The sequence below is a fragment of the Erythranthe guttata genome, chromosome 10 (genome assembly GCF_056151865.1).
Source record: "Erythranthe guttata isolate IM_541 chromosome 10, IM_541, whole genome shotgun sequence".
Lineage (NCBI taxonomy): Eukaryota > Viridiplantae > Streptophyta > Magnoliopsida > Lamiales > Phrymaceae > Erythranthe > Erythranthe guttata.
Window position 1 is genome coordinate 1,389,083 of NC_142542.1, and position 20,372 is coordinate 1,409,454.

The window sequence follows — 20,372 nt, forward strand, 5'->3', positions numbered from 1 at the left end:
AATGTGTCACCAAAAATCTTTATTATTATTGGCTTTTGACCAAGTAAAATTCACTGCAGTGTATATACATACATATACATATACTGATATATCTATACATATATATTATCCAAAAAAGCAATTAAAAAATATTTCTTCTACTCTATAGAAATTCAAGAACATATATATGTTGCGAGGGATGAATCGGAAAAAAACGTGTTATTAATCGAACTTCCATGATTGGCAGTAGAGTTTGTAGGAGCAAGAACCATCCAAAGAAGTAGTAGTGCATGATGATGATTCCTCCCCATCACAGCATTTGCAAACCACCCCAAGACTTGCAAATATCTTCGAATAACCTGTTTCCATTGTCACTTCAATTTTAGAGAGAGAGAGAGAGAGAGAGAGAGAGAGAGAGAGAGAGAGAGAGAGAGAGAGAGAGAGAGAGAGAGAGAGAGAGAGAGAGAGAGAGAGAGAGAGAGAGAGAGAGAGAGAGAGAGAGAGAGAGAGAGCATTGCTTACTTTGTTTAGGTAAAAGCGGAAGCGGCCGAGTAGCTTCAGCCCAAATGCCTTGTTCTAGAACAGCAGCACAACATAGTATAAACAAAAGCAGAACCAAGTACCGATGGAGCTTAAACAATTCCATAGGATTTATCGTTTGTTTTGTGTTTTAGATATTTTTCTAAATTTGATCGATTTACGTATGTTACAAGTGGTGTGCAGAGATTACCAGAACTACTATATTTATATCATAGATCAGAAGGTAATTGGTCTACAGGTCTTTGACTCTTCTTTTAATTCTAGAAAGCAGGCCTTTCTCTAGAACAACTTGGCCTTTTCTGACTGGAAGCTTCCAAATAGAATGATCTATTCTTCCATGTTTCCGTGGGCTCGATTTGAATCTTATACTAAATTATTTACAAGCACAATCCCTACATTTTTCGTCATATTCTCTTCGGTTACTTTTATCGAACCAATTTGAATTACGTTCACTTTTTTCTCTACCAACTTTCTAATTATGTAGTTACTAAAATATCGGTTTCCTGTATTAGATCTAACACTAAAATTGTCGAAATATAAATGAAAAATGATTTTATACCTAATATACAAACATTAACACATTAATTTGAAATAAGTCTAAGACGAATAATAGCCTTTATACGAAGCTTACTGTTAATAAACGGAAACAAATTTGCTAACCAGTGCAACAAAGTTAGGTGCAGAAGTACTAAACTATTATTTTGTAAATAAGTCCACAAACTCTAACAAAAAGAAACGAGAAAAAAAACACATTTATTTATACACTCTCCCTGCATCCGTTGATCAAGAAACGAGCAGAACACCAAAAGCAAGGTAGCAATAAGATTCTCTCTAAAGAGGGTCAGTTTCTCTATATGAAATCAGCGTCGCCGTGAAAGTGGTGCAAATCTGGATGCGGTCCTCCTTGCCCAGGCCTCCGTGGATTTCTGCACATTTTTAACATACCAACACGTCACAATAAATAAAAGCGAAAACAATTAAACGAGTCAAGTAAGCGTAGCGTATTAATCTACTTGTTCTTTTTTGAACGTATTGACACAACGGTATCTAAGTTGTTAATACTATGTTCATGAATAGAAACTACTGAGTAATGAATTCGTTCATATGTAAGAAGAGCGAGGCCAAAAATTAAGGACATATATTAAATGAAAAAAATGAGAGACCAATAAAACAATAATATGTAACTGATAAATTACCTCACAAATCGACCCGGTTCGAAACCAGGTACTCCAGGAGGTCCATATGGATCAAATCGAGCGCCAGGTGGCACACCCCTGAATCACAAGATAAATCAGAAACCAGACAGAAATACCCATACCCATAAACATAAGCATAAACATAAATATGCTGACACATAGACAGGAGAGGGGAGGGACTCACTGTAGACCTCCAGGCAAGCCAGGTTCAGGAGCTCCACCTCCGAAGAAAATTGGATTGTTAGGACCTGGAATGCAAGCAAATGATACGACTTTTATATGACTGATTAAATTAAGTATTTATCAAATCGGATATTCCTACAGAGATATAAGATACAGACCCACTAGCATGCTTCCACCGCCAAAATCACCCCTGCGAAAAGTTAAAAACGAAATCATCAACGAATGCACAAATACCAAATAGGTTGATCTAAAATGGGGTGTTGCAACTCTATTTGTAAATGATAATTTAAGAAAGTTATGTCACCTGGTAGGATACATTCCAGCTCCAGGCCCAGGAAAGAGATCACTGCCACCAAAACCAGGTACCAGAGGAACAACATATCTACATTGCATAGAAATTTAAAAAAATATATATATATAAAAAAAGGGGAGAGAGATAAATTCAAAACTCAATACCAATATCCCATATTCGAAGAAAATTTAGTTAATATCATATATATGTGTCGGCCCGTGAGCATAGTCTAAGGTAGCACCTCAATTGACACAATTTTAAGACGTGGTGATCATTCAATATATTGTAGAGTTGCAGTAATTCCTAAAATCGACAAGTTAATATTAAAAGTCCTAAAACTATTTGACATAATAGCAACACTAAATCAACAAAATATTTAATGCAATGCTATATTGAGTATTGACATTTGACAACGTGAAAGTAAAAGTGTCACAGTCATTGATTGCGATTTATTAACAAAGATGCAACCATCACAAGTGCCTACATAAATTGTTAAATTTTAGACCTTATGATATATGAACCAACTTTATGCAGTAATTTTTGCCAAGTAAGTATTGAATGCCCTTATTCAACAAAAAAATAAATTAAAACACCACTTGTATAAAGAGAACGTAGATTATATTTTAAGTAGTTAAAGAAGATATATGTCGCTTTGTAGTAAATTAAACCCTAGTTTGATAGTTTTACAGGTGGCACCTAAATAAGGTCTCAGAGAGACCGAACACTTCTTGAAACAAAAATCAATTAGTACCATATTTTACGAGTGTAGGCAACGTGAAAATTGAAGCGTCACAGCAAACTTAACAGTAGTAAATCCAACAAAAAGGAGATTCCCGTACTAAACAACAGCTTCAGACCAGCAAGAATCTAATCAAGTGTTACTGAGAAAACTTACCCAGGAGCTGGAGTATATGGATTTTCAGGGTTATCGACGCCAAGTCTTGGCCTATCTTCTCTTAAATTTGTCGCAGAACTGCAAATCACATAGCTAATCAACTTAAAAAGGGATATAAAACACAGAAGGGAATAATAACAGTGATCCCTTCCAGCCATATTTAATTCAATCGGAGTTTTTCAGTACTACACGTAATGGTACACGTGGAAATCGCCAATATTTCACTGTAGATTCAATAAAACAATTAACTACAAAACAGATATAAATAAAGTACCTCGAGGGTTGACTTGAAGACTTCTTCGAGGTCGAAGCAGCACTCAGTTTATCCAAAATCTGTCTATTAACATCCGTTACCAGCTTACCCAAATTCTTGAACTGCGAAGCATAACTTGTCTCCGGTTTATCTTCAACATGTTCTTCAACCCTACAAACCAAGAGAAAAATTACTCAACCATATCGATAATCCCATTTACAAAAAGCAAACAAGGAAAGCTGAATGTCTGTTTTATTTATTTAACTCACTCGATTTCGAGATGTAGAGACTCCAAATCACCATTCCTCAAAGCATCAACAAGCAATATTTCGTTCATTACGAGACACTTCACCAGCACTTTCTTTGAATTTTTGTCAGGATAAGAGTACAGGAATGCATAATTATCTTCAAATTCGTTCCAACCGTCCATCCCCACTTCATCTACCCAAAATCGATAAAAATAGAAAATTAAAAACAGCTGTATCCGTTTCAAAATACACAAAATCATGTCCAATATTTCACGCGATAAGATAATCGGAAACAGAAAAGGCAAATTTCATGTACAAAACATGCGAATCTGTTATTAGTAAGGTGTTGGAAATTTTACCGGTCGAGGAGGACGAGAGAACATCGTCGGCGAAAGCAGAAGAGCCGGTAGCGTGAAGAACATAACCGGCGGCAACAAACGCGGAGTGAACGGCGAACGCCGCTTTGTCGTGGCGGTTCCGGAATGAAGGTCGCGCCGCCCGTATCACGGCCAAAATCGACTGTTCGGTCGCCATGATTTTGGAAATTCCTTGCTCAGTCTGTCCGCTTGCTAAAACCCCTTTTTCTTCTTCTTCAAGTCTGAGAGATAAATTATTATATATATTACTATAAAATAATAAAAATAAAAAGACGAATTCTAGGGATAAATATCAAAAATAAATATATTGGTAAAAAATACTAAAACCATATTTTAATTTTTATTATAAGATTTAGTGATTTACGCATTATGACATAAGCCTAATGCGGGTTAGGCCGAGTAGTTCCTTCCTTACTGAAAAGCCCAATTATTTTTAATTTGAAGATCTAGGAGTTGCTTTTGGGCCTATTCAGTTTACTCATTATATAACTTTAAATTAAAAAAAATAAAAATACATAACTAGTATAACAAAACAAGAACAAGATCACAATAGAATCGTGCATTCTAGTAATTAATATTAAATTATACATTTTATTAACATCCTAATCTTTTAGTTCAGGTGGTCATTCAACATCGTGTAGCGACTCCTTCATCGTTTTTTAGCAACGTATTCTCGATCGATTCATCTCTTCAACTGATGGGGATTCCTCAAGTGACTTATCTCCATAACACAATCTTGTAATGAAGAGTTAAGTATTTTGATCAACACTTCGCTACTCAAAAAGAAGGGTCTTCTTCTACTAGCACAAATTTTATGTACTTGAAATGAATATTTCTTAACTACTTATTTAAAAAAAAAAAAACACATTTTCTTTATAAACCAACTGTCATGGATCTAAAGTAGAACTGAATTCTTTATTATTTCTTCCTCGAATGGGTGTTGCTGTAGGGGAATATGGCTCCACGTATTTCCTTCCGGTGGCCCGAATGTAGCAGAGAACCGCCACCACAAAGACGGCGGCTAAAACACCAAGAATCACTCCGCCGCCGACAACTGATTTACGAATCGAACTGTGGTGGTGGTTGTGGTGGCCGCTCTTCTCCATCACCGTTTCTTCTGCAACAGCAGCTCCATTTTCATGCACTTCAAGAGATTGCTCTGATGGACTCGGGCTCGGGCTTGATGTTGTAGTACTCTTGCTGTGAGGATCTTGCTTCCCGGCCAGTTTGCGGGCCGTATTATTAGGGAATTCTAGAAGATCTTCTGCTACAATAATCAAATGGGCGTTCACCAAAATTAGCAAGCACCAAACAAGAAATATTCTAGCCATATTAGATTACTAATGTGTATAAGAATTAGTACTAATGTTGGATTTTGGGTTCGTATATATATACTATATATACATACATACAGAGGAGGTTTGCTTGATAAGCGAATTTGATGGAAAGTTCCTATTAATTTGTTAGGGTTAATTTCTTGAATAATTTAAAGACAAAGTTAAGGTTTTGAGGGATTAAATTAAAGGCCATGCACGTGGGATTGGTAAAAAGTCTAATTAGGTAAACAATCAAGGGAACAAAGTGGGTAAATTAAAGGCTTAATTCCACTTTGCACCCTTGAAATATACCATTTTGGCACTATGCACCCTCGAAATAAATTAATAGCACTTTGCACCCTCGAAATACAATAAATCATGCATAATGCACCCCAAATGATTTTTTAAAGCTAAAAAATATAATTTAATATTTGTAGTGATATTTTTTTAGAATGCCAAATGTCAAATATTTTTTTTATTCATCAATCATTTTGAAACTATAAAGTTCAAAAATAAAAATACATTCCATCAACATATTTAAAAATTATATTGTTTTATCAAAATAAAATATTTTACGAAAAAAAAATCATTCAGCTATTACGTTATCAAGTTATCTGAAAATTATTTTTTCTTCCAAATATTTTCACCTAATATTTTACAAACAGTGACAGAAAAGATCCACAATCGAATAATTTAGTGATAAAAGATTATTTTTTTTATTTTTCTTTTGTAAGATAATGTAGTTTTTTTTAAATAATCCGGTGTAATTTTTATTTTTTCGCACTTTGTCCGCTCGAAATTAGGTTTGAGGTTCAAGAAAACAACAATTTTTTTTTTTATTTTGTACCCCAAAAAGAAAAACACCAATGAAAAATAAAATTGCTTTTATTATTCAATTGAGGGTGCATTGTGAATGATTTATTGTGTTTTGAGGGTGCAAAGTGCTATTATTATTTTTCGAGGGTGCAAAGTGCCAAAATGGTATATTTCAAGGGTGCAAAGTGAAATTAAGCCTAAATTAAATAACAATTTCCTCCTCCGGTGGATCGGAGTTCGTACGTTAGAAACTGGAGCCGCCACTGTCAAACAGCTGTCTATTACCGGGCAATCGAAATTACTCCCTCTGTTTCTAAATAATTGTCACTTTTCACAAAGATTAAAAAACTCAATAAATATATCTTGATTTTAGAAAAATCATATAAAAATGACTAAAACAACCTTTAATACTTAATGATTTATAACAGAAAATTAATAAATAGAGTTTCATTAATAAGGTTAAAACAGGAAAAATGCGTCTAATGCAATATTGGAAATCTAAAGTGACAGATAATATGGAACAAAAATATTTTTAAAAAGAGATAATTATTGTGGAACAGAGGGAGTATAATTAATTAATGAGGACTATAATTATTTTCTCTAATTGAAGCATTTGAAACAGGAATTAGTATCTAATTGAAGCCTTTGAAACAGGATTTCATATTACTAAGTATGTAATTGGTTGAATATATTATTATTTGATGTTTTCAAGCTAGCGTACATACAAACAAGAATCCAGCATAACATTTTTAGATCTGCATTTCCATAAAACATAATTAAACCGGCCATTTCTAGATGTTTTAATTTGGTCTGCCAGACAATAATATAATTAAATTAAATTGTTTATGAATGAATTAATTAATAATCGAATTAATCATATATTATCTATTGAACACTACTAACAATTATTAAGTTATAATTACAACATTTCAATATGCACATGCTTAATGCCGCTTGCGCTAGTCAACCCGTTCCCCCTTCCCCCCTTTGCTCCGCCATTTGCAGTGCATAGAGACGACTAATTTATAATTATTGTTAATTACAATTTGTTATATATATATACAAAAAAGGTACCAAGATATATATGTAAGACTACTAAAAGTCCACCTGTATTTTTTATATAAAGTCAATGTAAGTACGTGTGAATAATTTTACAGGCTTACAGCTCACTGTAATTACTAATTAACCACATTCATGCATGGGGTTAAGTGCATGTTAGACAGGCCAAACTTCTAACACTAACCTGCTCATATAAGTTGACTATATAATATAAATTCATCATTAATATAAGCAAGGCTACATCTCATCATAGCAAATAAACTATGTTTTGGGACAGCGTGAATTATTTGAAATAACAGCGTCAATTTTTGTTTAAGAATTTCTGGTCAGAGCCCTTGTCGATCTGTCTCTCTCTAAGTACGCGTTAATTAAAAATATCACTAATTAATCATTGTTAACTGCGTCATTTAAATCAAAGATTTTAATTTTGAAGGTAAATTTAGGATCCAGGTCCATTAACGGCAGCAGCCCAAAGTCCGTTAGAAGCTTAACGGATTACTTGACCCAAATGTGAAGAAACCCTAGAAATTGAAATTAATAAAAAGCCCATGATTAAACAATCACAAAAAATCATAGCCCAAACTCATTCCTTTCCAGATTTTTTTTCGACAATTCTTCATCTTCATCTTCACACACACACACACACACAGATTTACAGGTTTCTGTAATTTTGCAAAATACAATGTCAATCCTGCAGATATCTCTCTCAATTTCAACCACCCAACAATCCCTTTCATCGGCGAAAAGCCTGTCGGGCTGCCCGATATCAGCCCAATCACTATCGCTCACCAGAAAATTCTCCCAGCTCTCCTTCAACCCACCCAGCAAATCGACGGCGATTCGCATGGGCGGCGGGCCCAGAACCTACCCCGGCGGTGTATCGAAGTGGCAGTGGAAGAGAATGCAGGCTAAGAAATCTAAACAGCTGCTCCAAGCCCGTTTGGCCCGAGAACGCCAAATCTACGAAATGAGGAAACGGGCCGAGCTCAAGGCCGCCGTTTCCGAACTCGAACGGCCTTGGGAGACAGTCGAGAAGCCGCCGAATTTGTTCTCCGTGAGCGCCGACGAGCAGCTGAAGGTGCTGGCGGATCGGTTTCAGAAGCCCGGCGGGCTTGATTTGTGGTCCGAAAGGGACGGGCCGGAATTGTTCAGGCACGATAACGGTTTGCCCTCTGCTAGGTTTTTCCCCAAAGGGGTTGTTCATAGCGTTAAACCCTACGGACAATTGGAAAACAGTTCTCATCAATCTGAAGAATTTAAGAAATTCAGCCTGGAAGAGGATTCAGCTAATGCTGAAAGTGGTGGTGAATTAAGTCTGCGAAGAAACGGGTACGACAAAAATTCTACGAGCACTCGTAGGGTTTCGAATAAAGGCCGAAATTTCGTGCCCACAAGATTGGAGGGTGTTTCAAAAGAAGGTCAAAATGGGAATTCGAAGGGAAAGATTACGAAGAAATCGAGTAGGCAAACACATTTGAATGATTCAGAAGGAACAAGTTTTAAGGATACAGGATTTCGTAATAGTAACTATAAGAATAACCCCAAGCCAGGTACTAATGCCGGAGAATTTTCGAGGAGCAATGGTTACAAGAAGGGAGAAAACGTAAATTCCAAAGTTTTCGATATGAATTTGCGGAACGACGGAAGCTATGGGTTTGAATTGGACTGAGGATGATGATGCATATGACGTTGTAATCGAGCAATTATGGCCGGATAGTACAATTTTATGACTAGGAAATTTTTAGTTTGCTGCCGTTTTCGATGAAGATTAGGAACATTGTCAGGTACATGTTAAACTGCTTTCGTTCGTCAATTAAGTATATATATGCATACTGTTTTTTCGAGTGTATATTTGAAGCCACTGTGAAATGAAATAATATGTGTTGAAGATTACTTAAAAGTCGAGCGATTTAGCATTGTCGATTGCCTTTCCCTTTTGTGCTTATGGTTAATCATGTTTCTATTTGACGAATTGTATCCACTAATGGTGTTGGAGCTTAAGTCAACTCGACCCATTATCCTTATTGGATCCCCCGTGTGGGAAAATATGGTTATTGCATATTTTACAACTCGTAAAAAAGAAGAGAGAGAGAGAACGATTTGGTAGGGGATTAATAATATGGGGATCGAAAGAAATAAGTCTCGTATTCCAGGATCAAAGAATTTACGAGTTTTGGATGATTAAATAATAAATATCTTGTTCATCGAAAGCCAAACTGTGAAGATTTTACGAGGGATGAGTTGCCAACCTTAATTGTGTACTTAGATTGAAAGTATTAGATAGTCGTACTTGAAGTGGATGATATTTCGCTAACCCGTTCAAAGTTTTGAATTTTTCTTACGAATATTTTCTATTCGATACAGGACGATCGGTTTTCTTCACTTGCTCTATTTAGAATCCAAGCATTAGTAGACTTATGTTTTCTCTATATGCACTATCTTCCTTCAGTAAAAAAGGGTAAATGGCAGTTTGCCCCCCAAACTATAGTGCCTTTTGCACATTACCCCTGGACTAAAAACATTTACAATGTTTTACATGAACTCGTAAGGTGTTGGCACGGTGCCCTAAATTTGCCGGAATTGTTCAATTTGCGCCCGAATTACACTCACATGCGCTACACATGAGATTTTTTAGGGTACAATTGTCAATTTATCAAACTTAACCCTAGCCCCCTTTTCCTTCGCTTTTTTAGGGAAATTGCTGCCAAAATCGAGGGAAATGGGGCTAGGGTATAGTTTGATCTGAATTGACAATTGTACCCTTAAAAATCTCATGTGAGTGTAATTCCGGCAAAAATTGAACAATTCCGGCAAATTTAGGGCAAATTGCCACCATTTTACGAGTTCAGGTAAAAATCCGTAAAAAAACAAATTAGTACAGGGGGTAACGTGCAAAAGACACTATCGTTTGGGGGGTAAAGTGCCATTTACCCTTAAAAAAATGCAATTCAACTCTCATTATGTATATTTTCATGATTGCCACAATAAATAAATGTTTCTGTCGAAATGTTCGGTCATCTTCGATCTCATACTCTAAATTGTGCAAGAAAACTTTTCCCTCTTGCAAAGGGGTGTGGTCAATACCCTATCTTGACCCACCTTTTCTCTGTCTGCTTACAGTGATCCGTTACTCGAAAAGGTCGTTACTACATTTACAGTGTCGTGATGATGAATTCGTGTGGTGTCCAGTTTCTCACACTTTAGCTTAGTGCAGTGAGTGAATTATGGACAGAAAAAATCGGTTATCTTCTTCGATATGCCACCATTACTGCTACCATGTAGGGATGCCATTACACTTGGTTTTTTTTTTCCTTCTCTACACATCCATATATTATATATTATATTTTATATATTATATGAGAGATCTAACATCTGGAACCTTCAACTAACTGATCTCCCATTACACCAACAAATTGTGGTGGTTAGATTATTGTAATTATTACTACAATTAGTGGGACAAATGTGTATCTATTTGTTTTACTGGTAAATAGAGACTTTGAATAATATATATAATATTTGTTTTTCTGCCATTAATTGTAAGAATTCATGTTTCATGATCATTTATTATGCAGAAAAGATGAAATATATATTTAATATTTATATGTATCAAGGAGACAGTTTCTCTTTATGCGATTAGACAATGGTGGATTATTTGATAAAGTATTTAAAGCAGACACCATTAAATTTTAATCATCAATTCACATTTTAAACACCAACAGTTAAAAACAGCATGTATCTAATTTATTTTAATTATTATCCCACCACCATTTCTGCTATTTCAAAAGCTTGCTCTGTTTTTGCCGCTAAAGTTTAAAAGTTGCTCCATCACAAAATTGATTTGACAAGTGGAGGTAAACAACTTTTTCGGGTTAAAATCAATCGGTTTAAATTAGGGTGAAAATATAAAAGGGCAAATAATTCAGATGGGACTAAAGATGAAGATATATTTGGCGGGTTTTTTTATGTCGTAAGATTAATTTGTCACGTTTTATTTGTTGCATATATTCTTGCTAGCTGTATGAACCCGCGAATTATTGCAAGGAAGAATCCAAGTTTCTGGCAATATTTGCATGCAGATTTCTGTGTCTCGTCTTTTCTCACTACTTTGATGTTAAAATCTATATATATATATATAATATATATATTAGTGTAGAAAATTTGACTTAAAAAATCTATATATGGTGTACAAATCAACAAACAACCATCTCATTCTAATTAATTAATGCACATATATAATCTTACTAAATCTAGATTTAGATTGCAATACTCATTTCCACATTATCTTTTTTTAGTTATGTTGATTTGATTATTAATTTATTATTGTGGATGAGAGCCACCAAGAAAAGGAGGCAGTCGGATTTGATTGTGGAGTTGAATTTTATTTCATGGTTTGATTTTGTAATTTATTAAATATAAATAAATAAAAATTAAATAAATCATCCCCACTTGTAGAAAATGGGTTATAGAATATTAAACACGTGGACTTAATAAAATTGCACCCGTTAATTGGTCCACATTTCCAACTTCTTTTTTGGTGTGTGTGAAAAAATATAATAGTGACCAAGGAAATGATTGAGATTTTGAATTGACCTATTTCAACAATTCCCATCCGAATTGACCGAAGAATTTAATCAAAAAAAATTGAAAGACAATAAATAAGGTCGGCGGACCTGCAATATTTATTGTGTACAAAATTAATTATTACGTATAGTTGCAAATAATAAGAGAGTTTGTGAATTGTGATTAATCTAGTATTTAAATACTAAAAATAGCATTTAGAGATTGAAATTGAAATTAAAATATGAATGTCCGTTTTCTGGGACCCCACCCCACGTTATCTTCTATCTTTGTATCACACTAAAATGCGCATCATTCTTTTGTATTTGTATATCTATTTATTGATGGATTAGGAAGCATATTTGATTATTACTTTAAAAAAGAAATTAGGGATATATACTATATATGTAGGTTTCATGGACAGAAGATTGTCCACTAGTATCTGGGATAGAGATGCAAACTATATGGAGCTTTAACAGAAATTTACATAATTATTTCTTTACAATATATATATATATATATATATATATATATATATATATATATATATATATATATATATATATATATATATATATATATATATATATATATATATATATATATATATATATATATATATATATATATATATATATATATATATATATATATATATATATATATATATATATATATATCAAGTAATAATACAAAAAATATATTATTTGGATGTTGAACACAGTGTGCAGCAGTTTTACATGAAATGCCAAATTAGGAATCTAAGGAAATCACAATTGTCACGTTTATAATTATTCCTTGATGCCATTATATTCTTGCTCAATTAAATTGAATTTGGGGGCTCAAACTTTATGTTTAGTTTGCAGTACTTTTTTCCACTATTTTGATATGGCTCAATAATTTTGGACACTAGGGAAAATAATTAATATAAAAAACAGTTGAGTCTAACAAATTTCTATTAGTAGCGAAACATTAAATTATCGAGATAATTATTTTGCATGTTATCACCAAGTAAGGATCGGAAAAAATATGTTATTTAATTTACGAGTACTAATTTATCGAAATTCTACTTACTCAAGGTTATAAAAGGTGGGAGTCGGGTCCGAGGCGGTTAGGCACCGCCTTGTGCATCCAAAATTATACTTGAACATTGCATATATCATTAGGCCTTTTAAAAATAAATATTAGCATAAACAACATAAAACAAAGTGTAAACTCATTTTTTTATTAAAAGTCTAATCTTTTTTCTTTTTGATTTAAAAATTTGATTTTGGACCGATTTTCGCCAACAAAGTTTGACCCGCCTCAAACTGCCTCGCAGGCAAAAGTTGATTTTCAAACATTTACACCAAATCGTAAAGGTTTTAGACTAACTCCGCCTCGGAGGCTGCGATTAATCGACCAATTAATGTGACTGTACCAAGCACATAATTTGGGAATATAATTATATTTCCTGTAATCTCTTATCTTTGATATATACACTAGTGATGACTGATGAGGAGCTCGATAAACTAATATTATTTTATATGAATTAGCCACAAGGCTCAATGAAATTAATTAGCTGCATGTTAATCACTTGCATTAGTTAACCAATAAACTAATTGACCATTATATATTTATATTGCAATGTAGTCCGGATGTCTGCACTGTCATTTTTCTTTCTCCACTATGTGTAATGGATTATGGAATAATATATATATATATCATTCACACACTAAGACCCACCGATAACCCTAATTCTCTTAATCCATGATTAATGAATATTAAACCTGATTATTAATTAATCCAAATTAAACACTCTTAGGTCTTAACAAAGGTACGTAATCGTGTGAACCTGGCCACGTGCAAAAGTATTTGGGCAAGCATCACATATCTTGTAATAAGTCCTTATAACAAAAAGCCACTTTATTCGGTTTAGATTTGACAAAAAAATAAATGATAAAGTAGGATTTTAACTTAGGGAATGAAATCCTATTCTAGAGTTAGGACCAACATTATAAACTTGTAATATATGGTGGGAATCAAATTTTAGTTTCTTCACTCACAATCATTGACAATTCCTATTATTTATTTATTATAATTATTTTTACTACAATTATTTTTTCTTTTTGAGTCAAGATATTCTGGCCTATATAAAGAAGAACCAACTAAAGATGTGAAACCCACAAACAAATCTCAATCAAATTTAGTATCTTACTATCAACTTGTTTTAGTATGGAGATTGAGCAAAGCAAGAAGAAACAAGAACCGCGTGAAGCCGACGAGAAATGGGTTTACGATTCTTCTCTCGATCACCGAGGAAGGATTCCTCTACGGAGTTCCACCGGTGCATGGAGGGCTTCGTTTTTCATCATCGGTAATTCAAAAAAAAAAAATTACCCGTTGTTTTTTTCGTTTATGCACTCGCATGAAACAACAAGCACGACACTTTCTTTTCGTTTCATTATTGACAGTACTTCACTTGATATACGAGGTATATATATTAGATATAAGTCCACTACTATTCATGAATTGACACTGGATTATATATTCATATTGTAACAGAACTTTCTGGAATTTTGTCAATTACATATTTACATACATGCCCTTGTTTCAAAAATTATAACAAGAATAACCCCCTTTTTTTCTTACTTTGTTCAATGAAGCAATTGAATTCAGCGAGAGATTGAGTTACTTTGGAATAGCAACAAGCTTAATAATATACCTAACAAAAGTGCTACACCAAGACCTAAAAACAGCAGCAAAAAGCGTCAACTATTGGTCCGGCGTCACCACCATGATGCCCCTCGTCGGAGGATTTTTAGCCGACGCTTATCTCGGCCGATTCACCGCCGTTCTTGCCTCCTCCGTCATCTATCTCCTGGTAAATAAACAAAAAAAAAATATAGTTAGCACTTATCTTTATTGAATTTTATTACCTTTATACCCCTATACTATATCAAATACTACACATATTATAAATTACACCTACACCCCTTGAGGTATGCTAAAATAACTTTAAGATCCCTATAGTATCAGTAATCACAATCACTCCTTGAAACATTGTTAGAGCGTATACAATCGATATAAGGTTCGAACGGACTATTAGTTTCAAGCAATGGTGGATACAACATAGAACTAATGGGTGACATGGCTCTCCTAACATTTCTTAAATCCTTATTATTTTATATAAAATTTATAAATTTTCGTCTATGATAGCATTAACGGTCCCGTGGGAAACAACTATAGTGCATATCGATATTCAGAACATGAAATCTTGGCTCCGGTAATTGTTTCAGGAGTGTGGTTGTAATTACCAATAACACATGGACCTTAAAATTATTTTAGCATACCTCAGGGGTATAGGTGTAATTTATCCTATTTTTGGGGGCAATTTGCTAAAAACACGCATCATATGGGGTTTTGTTACAATATTTATAATATTGGGAGTTTGTTACGAATTAGACTAAAATACAGGGTGCTAAATGCAATAAACACTAATAATACTATTTCTAAAAAATAAAACAGGGGTTGCTTCTGTTAACAATGTCAAGAGTAGTCCCATCGCTGAAACCATGCACCACCGGAGAAACCTGCGCCGAAGCTCGAGACGTCCACGTCATCGTCTTCTTCGTGGCGATATACCTGATCTCCGTCGGCACCGGCGGGCACAAGCCATCACTGGAAAGCTTCGGCGCCGACCAGTTCGATGACGACCACCCACAGGAGAGGAAAAACAAGATGTCGTTTTTCAACTGGTGGAACTTGGGCCTCTGCTGTGGTCTTCTGTTGGGGGTGACTGTGATCGTCTACATCCAGGACCACGTTAGCTGGGCTGCTGCATATATCGCCCTTACAGCTGTCATGTCTTTCACTGTACTCGTCTTCTGCATTGGACGGCCGTTTTATCGGTTTCGTAAGCCGACGGGGAGTCCGTTAACGCCGTTACTGCAGGTTCTTGCTGCTGCTTTCGCAAAGAGAAATCTCACGTCTCCGTCGGAGCCCGACCAGCTGTACGAGGTTTTTAGATCGGACAAGACTCGGGGGAGGCCCCTTTTCCACACGGAGAAGCTCAAGTAAGATTTATATGGTTATTTGCATTCAGCACCCTGTATTTATTCTAATTTGTCTAAAAAAAAAAAACCCTTATCATAAATATTAGCAAAACGCTCCTCCTAATTCAGTTTTATTATGAAAAACCCCTAAAAGTTCATCATTTAGTGGGTTGGCTAATAACATGTGGATGCTGAATGCAATAATTCAAGATTTATATATACACATTTCACATAAATATTTGGGAAAATTACGACCACCCCCTGAGCTATGACAAAATTACGAAAAAAAACCTCTTGTTTAAGTAATTACAACCACCCCCTCCTTTTAAATATTTTTACATAAAATTTATGTAATTCGGTTATTTACTGAATCAAATCGTATATTCAGTTCGGTAAACGGTATGAAATGTTGGCGTACCGAAATGTCTGTTCGGTTTTACCGATTTAACATCCCTAAATTTACCTTTTGAGGGGTATTTTCGTAAGATAATACATAATTAAGGTGGTGGCTGTAATTACCAAAATAGGAGGGGTTTTTCGTAATTTTGTCATACCTCAGGGGCTGGCCGTAATTTGCCCTAAATATTTAGTACAAAATTCCGCAGCTAGCTAGGAATTGACACTCTCTTTATCAGGTTTCTTGACAAAGCTGCGATTATCGAAAACGGACAAACTTCGGCGGAGAAACAAAATCCATGGAGACTTTCAACGGTGACAAAAGTGGAAGAAATGAAGCTAATTATAAACATGATCCCGATATGGCTAACCACACTACCATTCGGTATCTGCGTAGCGCAAGCAGCCACATTCTTCATCAAACAAGGCACAACCCTCGATCGAAAAATCACCGACGAATTCACAATCCCACCGGCCTCGATCTACGCACTAGCCGCCATTGGAATGATATTTTCCGTCACTGTCTACGATAGAGCCCTCATACCCTTTCTAAGACGAGTCACGAAAAACGAACGAGGCATCAATATTCTCCAAAGAATCGGAATCGGAATGGTCTTCTCGGTTATAACTATGGTTGTAGCAGCTTTAGTCGAGAAAAAAAGACTGAATCTCGTAAGAGAAAATCCAATCAAGGGCTCGCTTTCGATGAGTGTCTTCTGGCTAGCCCCGCAGTTTCTGATAATCGGAATCGGTGACGGATTTACCCTTGTGGGTTTGCAAGAGTATTTCTACGATCAAGTCCCGGATTCGATGAGGAGTTTAGGTATTGCGTTGTATCTGAGTGTTATCGGGGTGGCGAATTTCCTGAGCAGTCTTTTGATAACTGTGGTTGACCGTTTGACCGAGAAAGGTGGCAGGAGCTGGTTCGGTAAGGATTTGAACAGTAGCAGGCTCGATTATTTTTACTGGCTTTTGGCGGGAATAACCGGGGTGAATCTCGTGGTGTACGCTTTTGTTGCGAGTAGGTATTCTTACAAGAATGTGAAGAAGACCACTCTGGCTGTTTCTGATTGCTATGAAACAATTGCTTAGCTTATATTGTATTTAATTTGCATGCATTTTGATTATTACTTCGTACTTGTTTTCTAGATTTGTAAGGCCTAACCTAGGATTAATTATTTGATGTGATATGTATTTGCATATTAGTGTGTTGTTATAGATTTGAATCTTGAATTAATTATATATATAACTTTGAGATTTATCATAATTAATTTATGCAATGTCACAAGCTTACTCGATTTCCACAACTGTTGTAGCCTCCCTAAATTTGTTGCTTCACGCGCAATTCGGAGCATGTATCGAGAAATTGCGGAGAATAAAAATAAATAAATATTGAAGTTTTATATGGAGATAAGATTTTTTTTATATAGAATTTTTATATAAAGTATTAAATAGAAAAAAAAAAGTTTATAGAGCCAAAAAAAATTGAAAAGAAAAAGATAAGAAAAAGGTGAATAATCCAACACCAACGGTAGCAAAGTCCAATTGGTCCCTCACCTAAGAACTAGTCAATTTATTTGCCTCATCATCACATTTATATTATCAACCCAATAATACGAAAATTAGTCATTTTGCGATGCAATTAACAACAGTATTACACTAATATACAACTATAATGATCTCTGATAATTTCCTAATTAAACTTCCAGCTGTTATTGCCAATACTACACAAATCTTACATGACACTCTTCATTAGTCACAAAAGATATTCCTTCATCACTATTAAAAGGAATTTTGACCGAGTTTTTTGTGCGTAACAAAAATCTAAAAGTCGCCCATGAGTTATGACCAAATTATAAAAAAACCCTTCTTATTTGGGTTATTACAGTCACCCTTACTATTAAATATTTTTTCATAAAATTTATATAATTCGGTTATTTATCGAGCTAAAGCATATATTTGGTCCAAAAAATCGTATTAAATGTTATCGTATCGAAATTTTAGTTCGATTTTATCAATTTGACATCTCTAAACTGAAATTATATTTTCATAAGATAATAGATAATTGAGGTTGGGATTTTCGTAATTTGACGTGAGGAAGTCGAACTACCTTTTGGCATCTAGCACGTCATTAGTCTTTGCTTTTTCATCAACATCCCATCTTCACTGACACCATTCACTGAAACTCTGACTTCTGTTTCATTTTCTCTCACTAAAACTCATGACTACATCCAAGCTCTTACACTTCATCCTTTTCTGCTATGTCACACGCGCCGCCGTCACAGACCTCCCCGGCGCGTGGGAGCTTCTCATCCCCGACGCCGGCATAGCTTCAATGCACACGGCGGTGACACGTTTCAACACCGTTGTCCTCCTCGACAGGACCCACATAGGCCCCTCAAGAAAACTCCTACCCGGAAACCTCTGCCAACTCAACCCGGCCGACCCGCCGACCAAAGACTGCACCGCACATTCAGTTCTCCTCGATTTACAAACCAACACCATCCGCCCATTATCCATTGTAACCGACACGTGGTGCTCCTCCGGCCAGTTCCTCCCCGACGGCAGCCTCATCCAAACCGGCGGCGATATGGACGGTTTCAAAAAAATCCGGAAGTTCACCCCCTGCGAACCGGGTTCGCTCTGTGATTGGGAGGAACTGCAGGAGACCGAACTGTACCAAGGAAGATGGTACGCCACTAATCAAATTCTACCAGACGGATCGATAATTATAATCGGTGGAAAATCATCCAACACTGTGGAATTCTACCCGCCGAAAACCGAAATCGGTGCGGCGAATTTCCCATTTCTAATCGAAGTTCGAGATAATCAAATGGATAATCTCTACGCCTACGTTCATCTTCTCCCAAACGGAGAACTCTTCATTTTCGCCAACAATAAAGCCGTATCATATGATCATAATTCAAATTCCGTAACCAAAAAATATCCAATTCTCGAGGGCGGTCCGAGAAATTACCCGTCGGCGGGGTCGTCGGCGATGCTTGCTTTGATCGGCGATTATTCGTCGGCGACGATCGTCATATGCGGTGGAGCAGAGTACGGGGCGTATTTGCAGAAGAAGACGGATAGTCCGGCCCGTGGGAGTTGCGGGCGGATCGAGGCGACCCGACCCGACCCGGTGTGGGAGATGGAGGATATGCCGTTTGGGCGGATCATGGGTGATATGGTAATTTTACCCACCGGTGATGTGCTGATTGTGAATGGAGCTCAAGCTGGGACGCAGGGTTTCGAGTTGGCTTCTGAACCGTGTTTGTATCCGGTTCTGTATAGACCGGATCAGCCGGTTGGGCTCCGGTTTATGACTCTGAATCCTGGATCTGTTCCTAGGATGTACCATTCGACGGCGAATTTGTTGCCGGACGGGAGGGTTCTGATCGCCGGGAGCAATCCGCATTTCTTCTACAATTTCAATTCTGAGTTCCCGACTGAATTGAGGATCGAGGCGTTTTCGCCGGAGTATCTCGCGGCGGATAAGGCGAATATTCGGCCGACTCTGGTGGATTTGCCAGAGAGGATTGGGTACGGAGAGGTGTTCGAGGCGGTGATGACGGTGGAGCTTCCGGTGGTGGGGATAGTGGAGGTGAATTTGGCTAGTGCGCCGTTTGCCACACACTCGTTTTCTCAAGGGCAGAGACTGGTGAAGCTGTTGGTAGAAACACCGGCGGCGGTGGACGGTGGTCGGAGGTATAGCATAAAGTGTACGGCTCCGCCGAGTGGGAAGGTGGCCCCACCGGGGTATTATATGGTGTTTGCTGTTAACCTAGGAGTGCCGAGTGTTGCTAAGTGGGTCCAGTTGGTAGCTTAACGTTCACTTTACATTTTAATTTAATTGTATTATTTCTATTCCTCTTGATTATTCGAGTTAAATATAAAAATACATAAATTAAATATAATGCCGTATATTACTCAAAAAAATATAATGCCGTATTTTAATAGCCACGTGGCTTTATTTAATAAAGGGGTAAATAACACTTAACCCCTTAATGTTTGGACATTTTGCACATGACCCCATTATGTTATGAATTTAAGCACATATTTTTCTTGTGGTTCATTTTGCACATGACCCCCTTGTGGTATGAAATTAGGCTCATACTCCCCTTGTGGTTTTGAAATATTGCACATGACCCCCTTATGGTATGAAATTAGCACATAACTCCCTTGAATAGAAAACTAGAAAAAACTAAATTACCCCTATCAAGTCAAAAGTTTT

The 20,372-nt window shown here is 36.1% G+C and overlaps 4 protein-coding genes across 4 annotated transcripts; 3 read left to right on the forward strand and 1 right to left on the reverse strand.

The window, feature by feature from the left end:
- Window positions 1-1,104: 1,104 nt before the first annotated feature.
- On the reverse strand, window positions 1,105-4,238 carry LOC105953001 (proteasome inhibitor-like protein). Its single transcript, XM_012976612.2, has 9 exons — window positions 3,946-4,238; window positions 3,608-3,779; window positions 3,360-3,509; window positions 3,086-3,163; window positions 2,203-2,280; window positions 2,057-2,088; window positions 1,900-1,963; window positions 1,716-1,793; window positions 1,105-1,445 (listed from the first exon to the last, which is right to left on the reverse strand). Exons 1-9 carry the CDS (start codon window positions 4,118-4,120, stop codon window positions 1,370-1,372), a joined length of 903 nt encoding a protein of 300 aa, XP_012832066.1. The 5' UTR covers window positions 4,121-4,238; the 3' UTR covers window positions 1,105-1,369.
- A 3,486-nt stretch (window positions 4,239-7,724) lies between these two features.
- Window positions 7,725-9,054, forward strand: EMB1513 (copper ion transmembrane transporter). Its single transcript, XM_012976611.2, has one exon. The coding sequence runs from the start codon at window positions 7,837-7,839 to the stop codon at window positions 8,821-8,823; it is 987 nt and encodes a 328-aa protein (XP_012832065.2). The 5' UTR covers window positions 7,725-7,836; the 3' UTR covers window positions 8,824-9,054.
- Window positions 9,055-13,833: 4,779 nt separating this feature from the next.
- On the forward strand, window positions 13,834-17,404 carry LOC105952997 (protein NRT1/ PTR FAMILY 5.6). The gene is made up of 4 exons (XM_012976609.2): window positions 13,834-14,067; window positions 14,357-14,574; window positions 15,219-15,766; window positions 16,381-17,404. Exons 1-4 carry the CDS (start codon window positions 13,926-13,928, stop codon window positions 17,231-17,233), a joined length of 1,761 nt encoding a protein of 586 aa, XP_012832063.2. The 5' UTR covers window positions 13,834-13,925; the 3' UTR covers window positions 17,234-17,404.
- A 408-nt stretch (window positions 17,405-17,812) lies between these two features.
- LOC105952999 (glyoxal oxidase-related protein) lies at window positions 17,813-20,154 on the forward strand. Its single transcript, XM_012976610.2, has one exon. The coding sequence runs from the start codon at window positions 18,363-18,365 to the stop codon at window positions 19,965-19,967; it is 1,605 nt and encodes a 534-aa protein (XP_012832064.2). The 5' UTR covers window positions 17,813-18,362; the 3' UTR covers window positions 19,968-20,154.
- The last annotated feature ends 218 nt before the right edge of the window (window positions 20,155-20,372 follow it).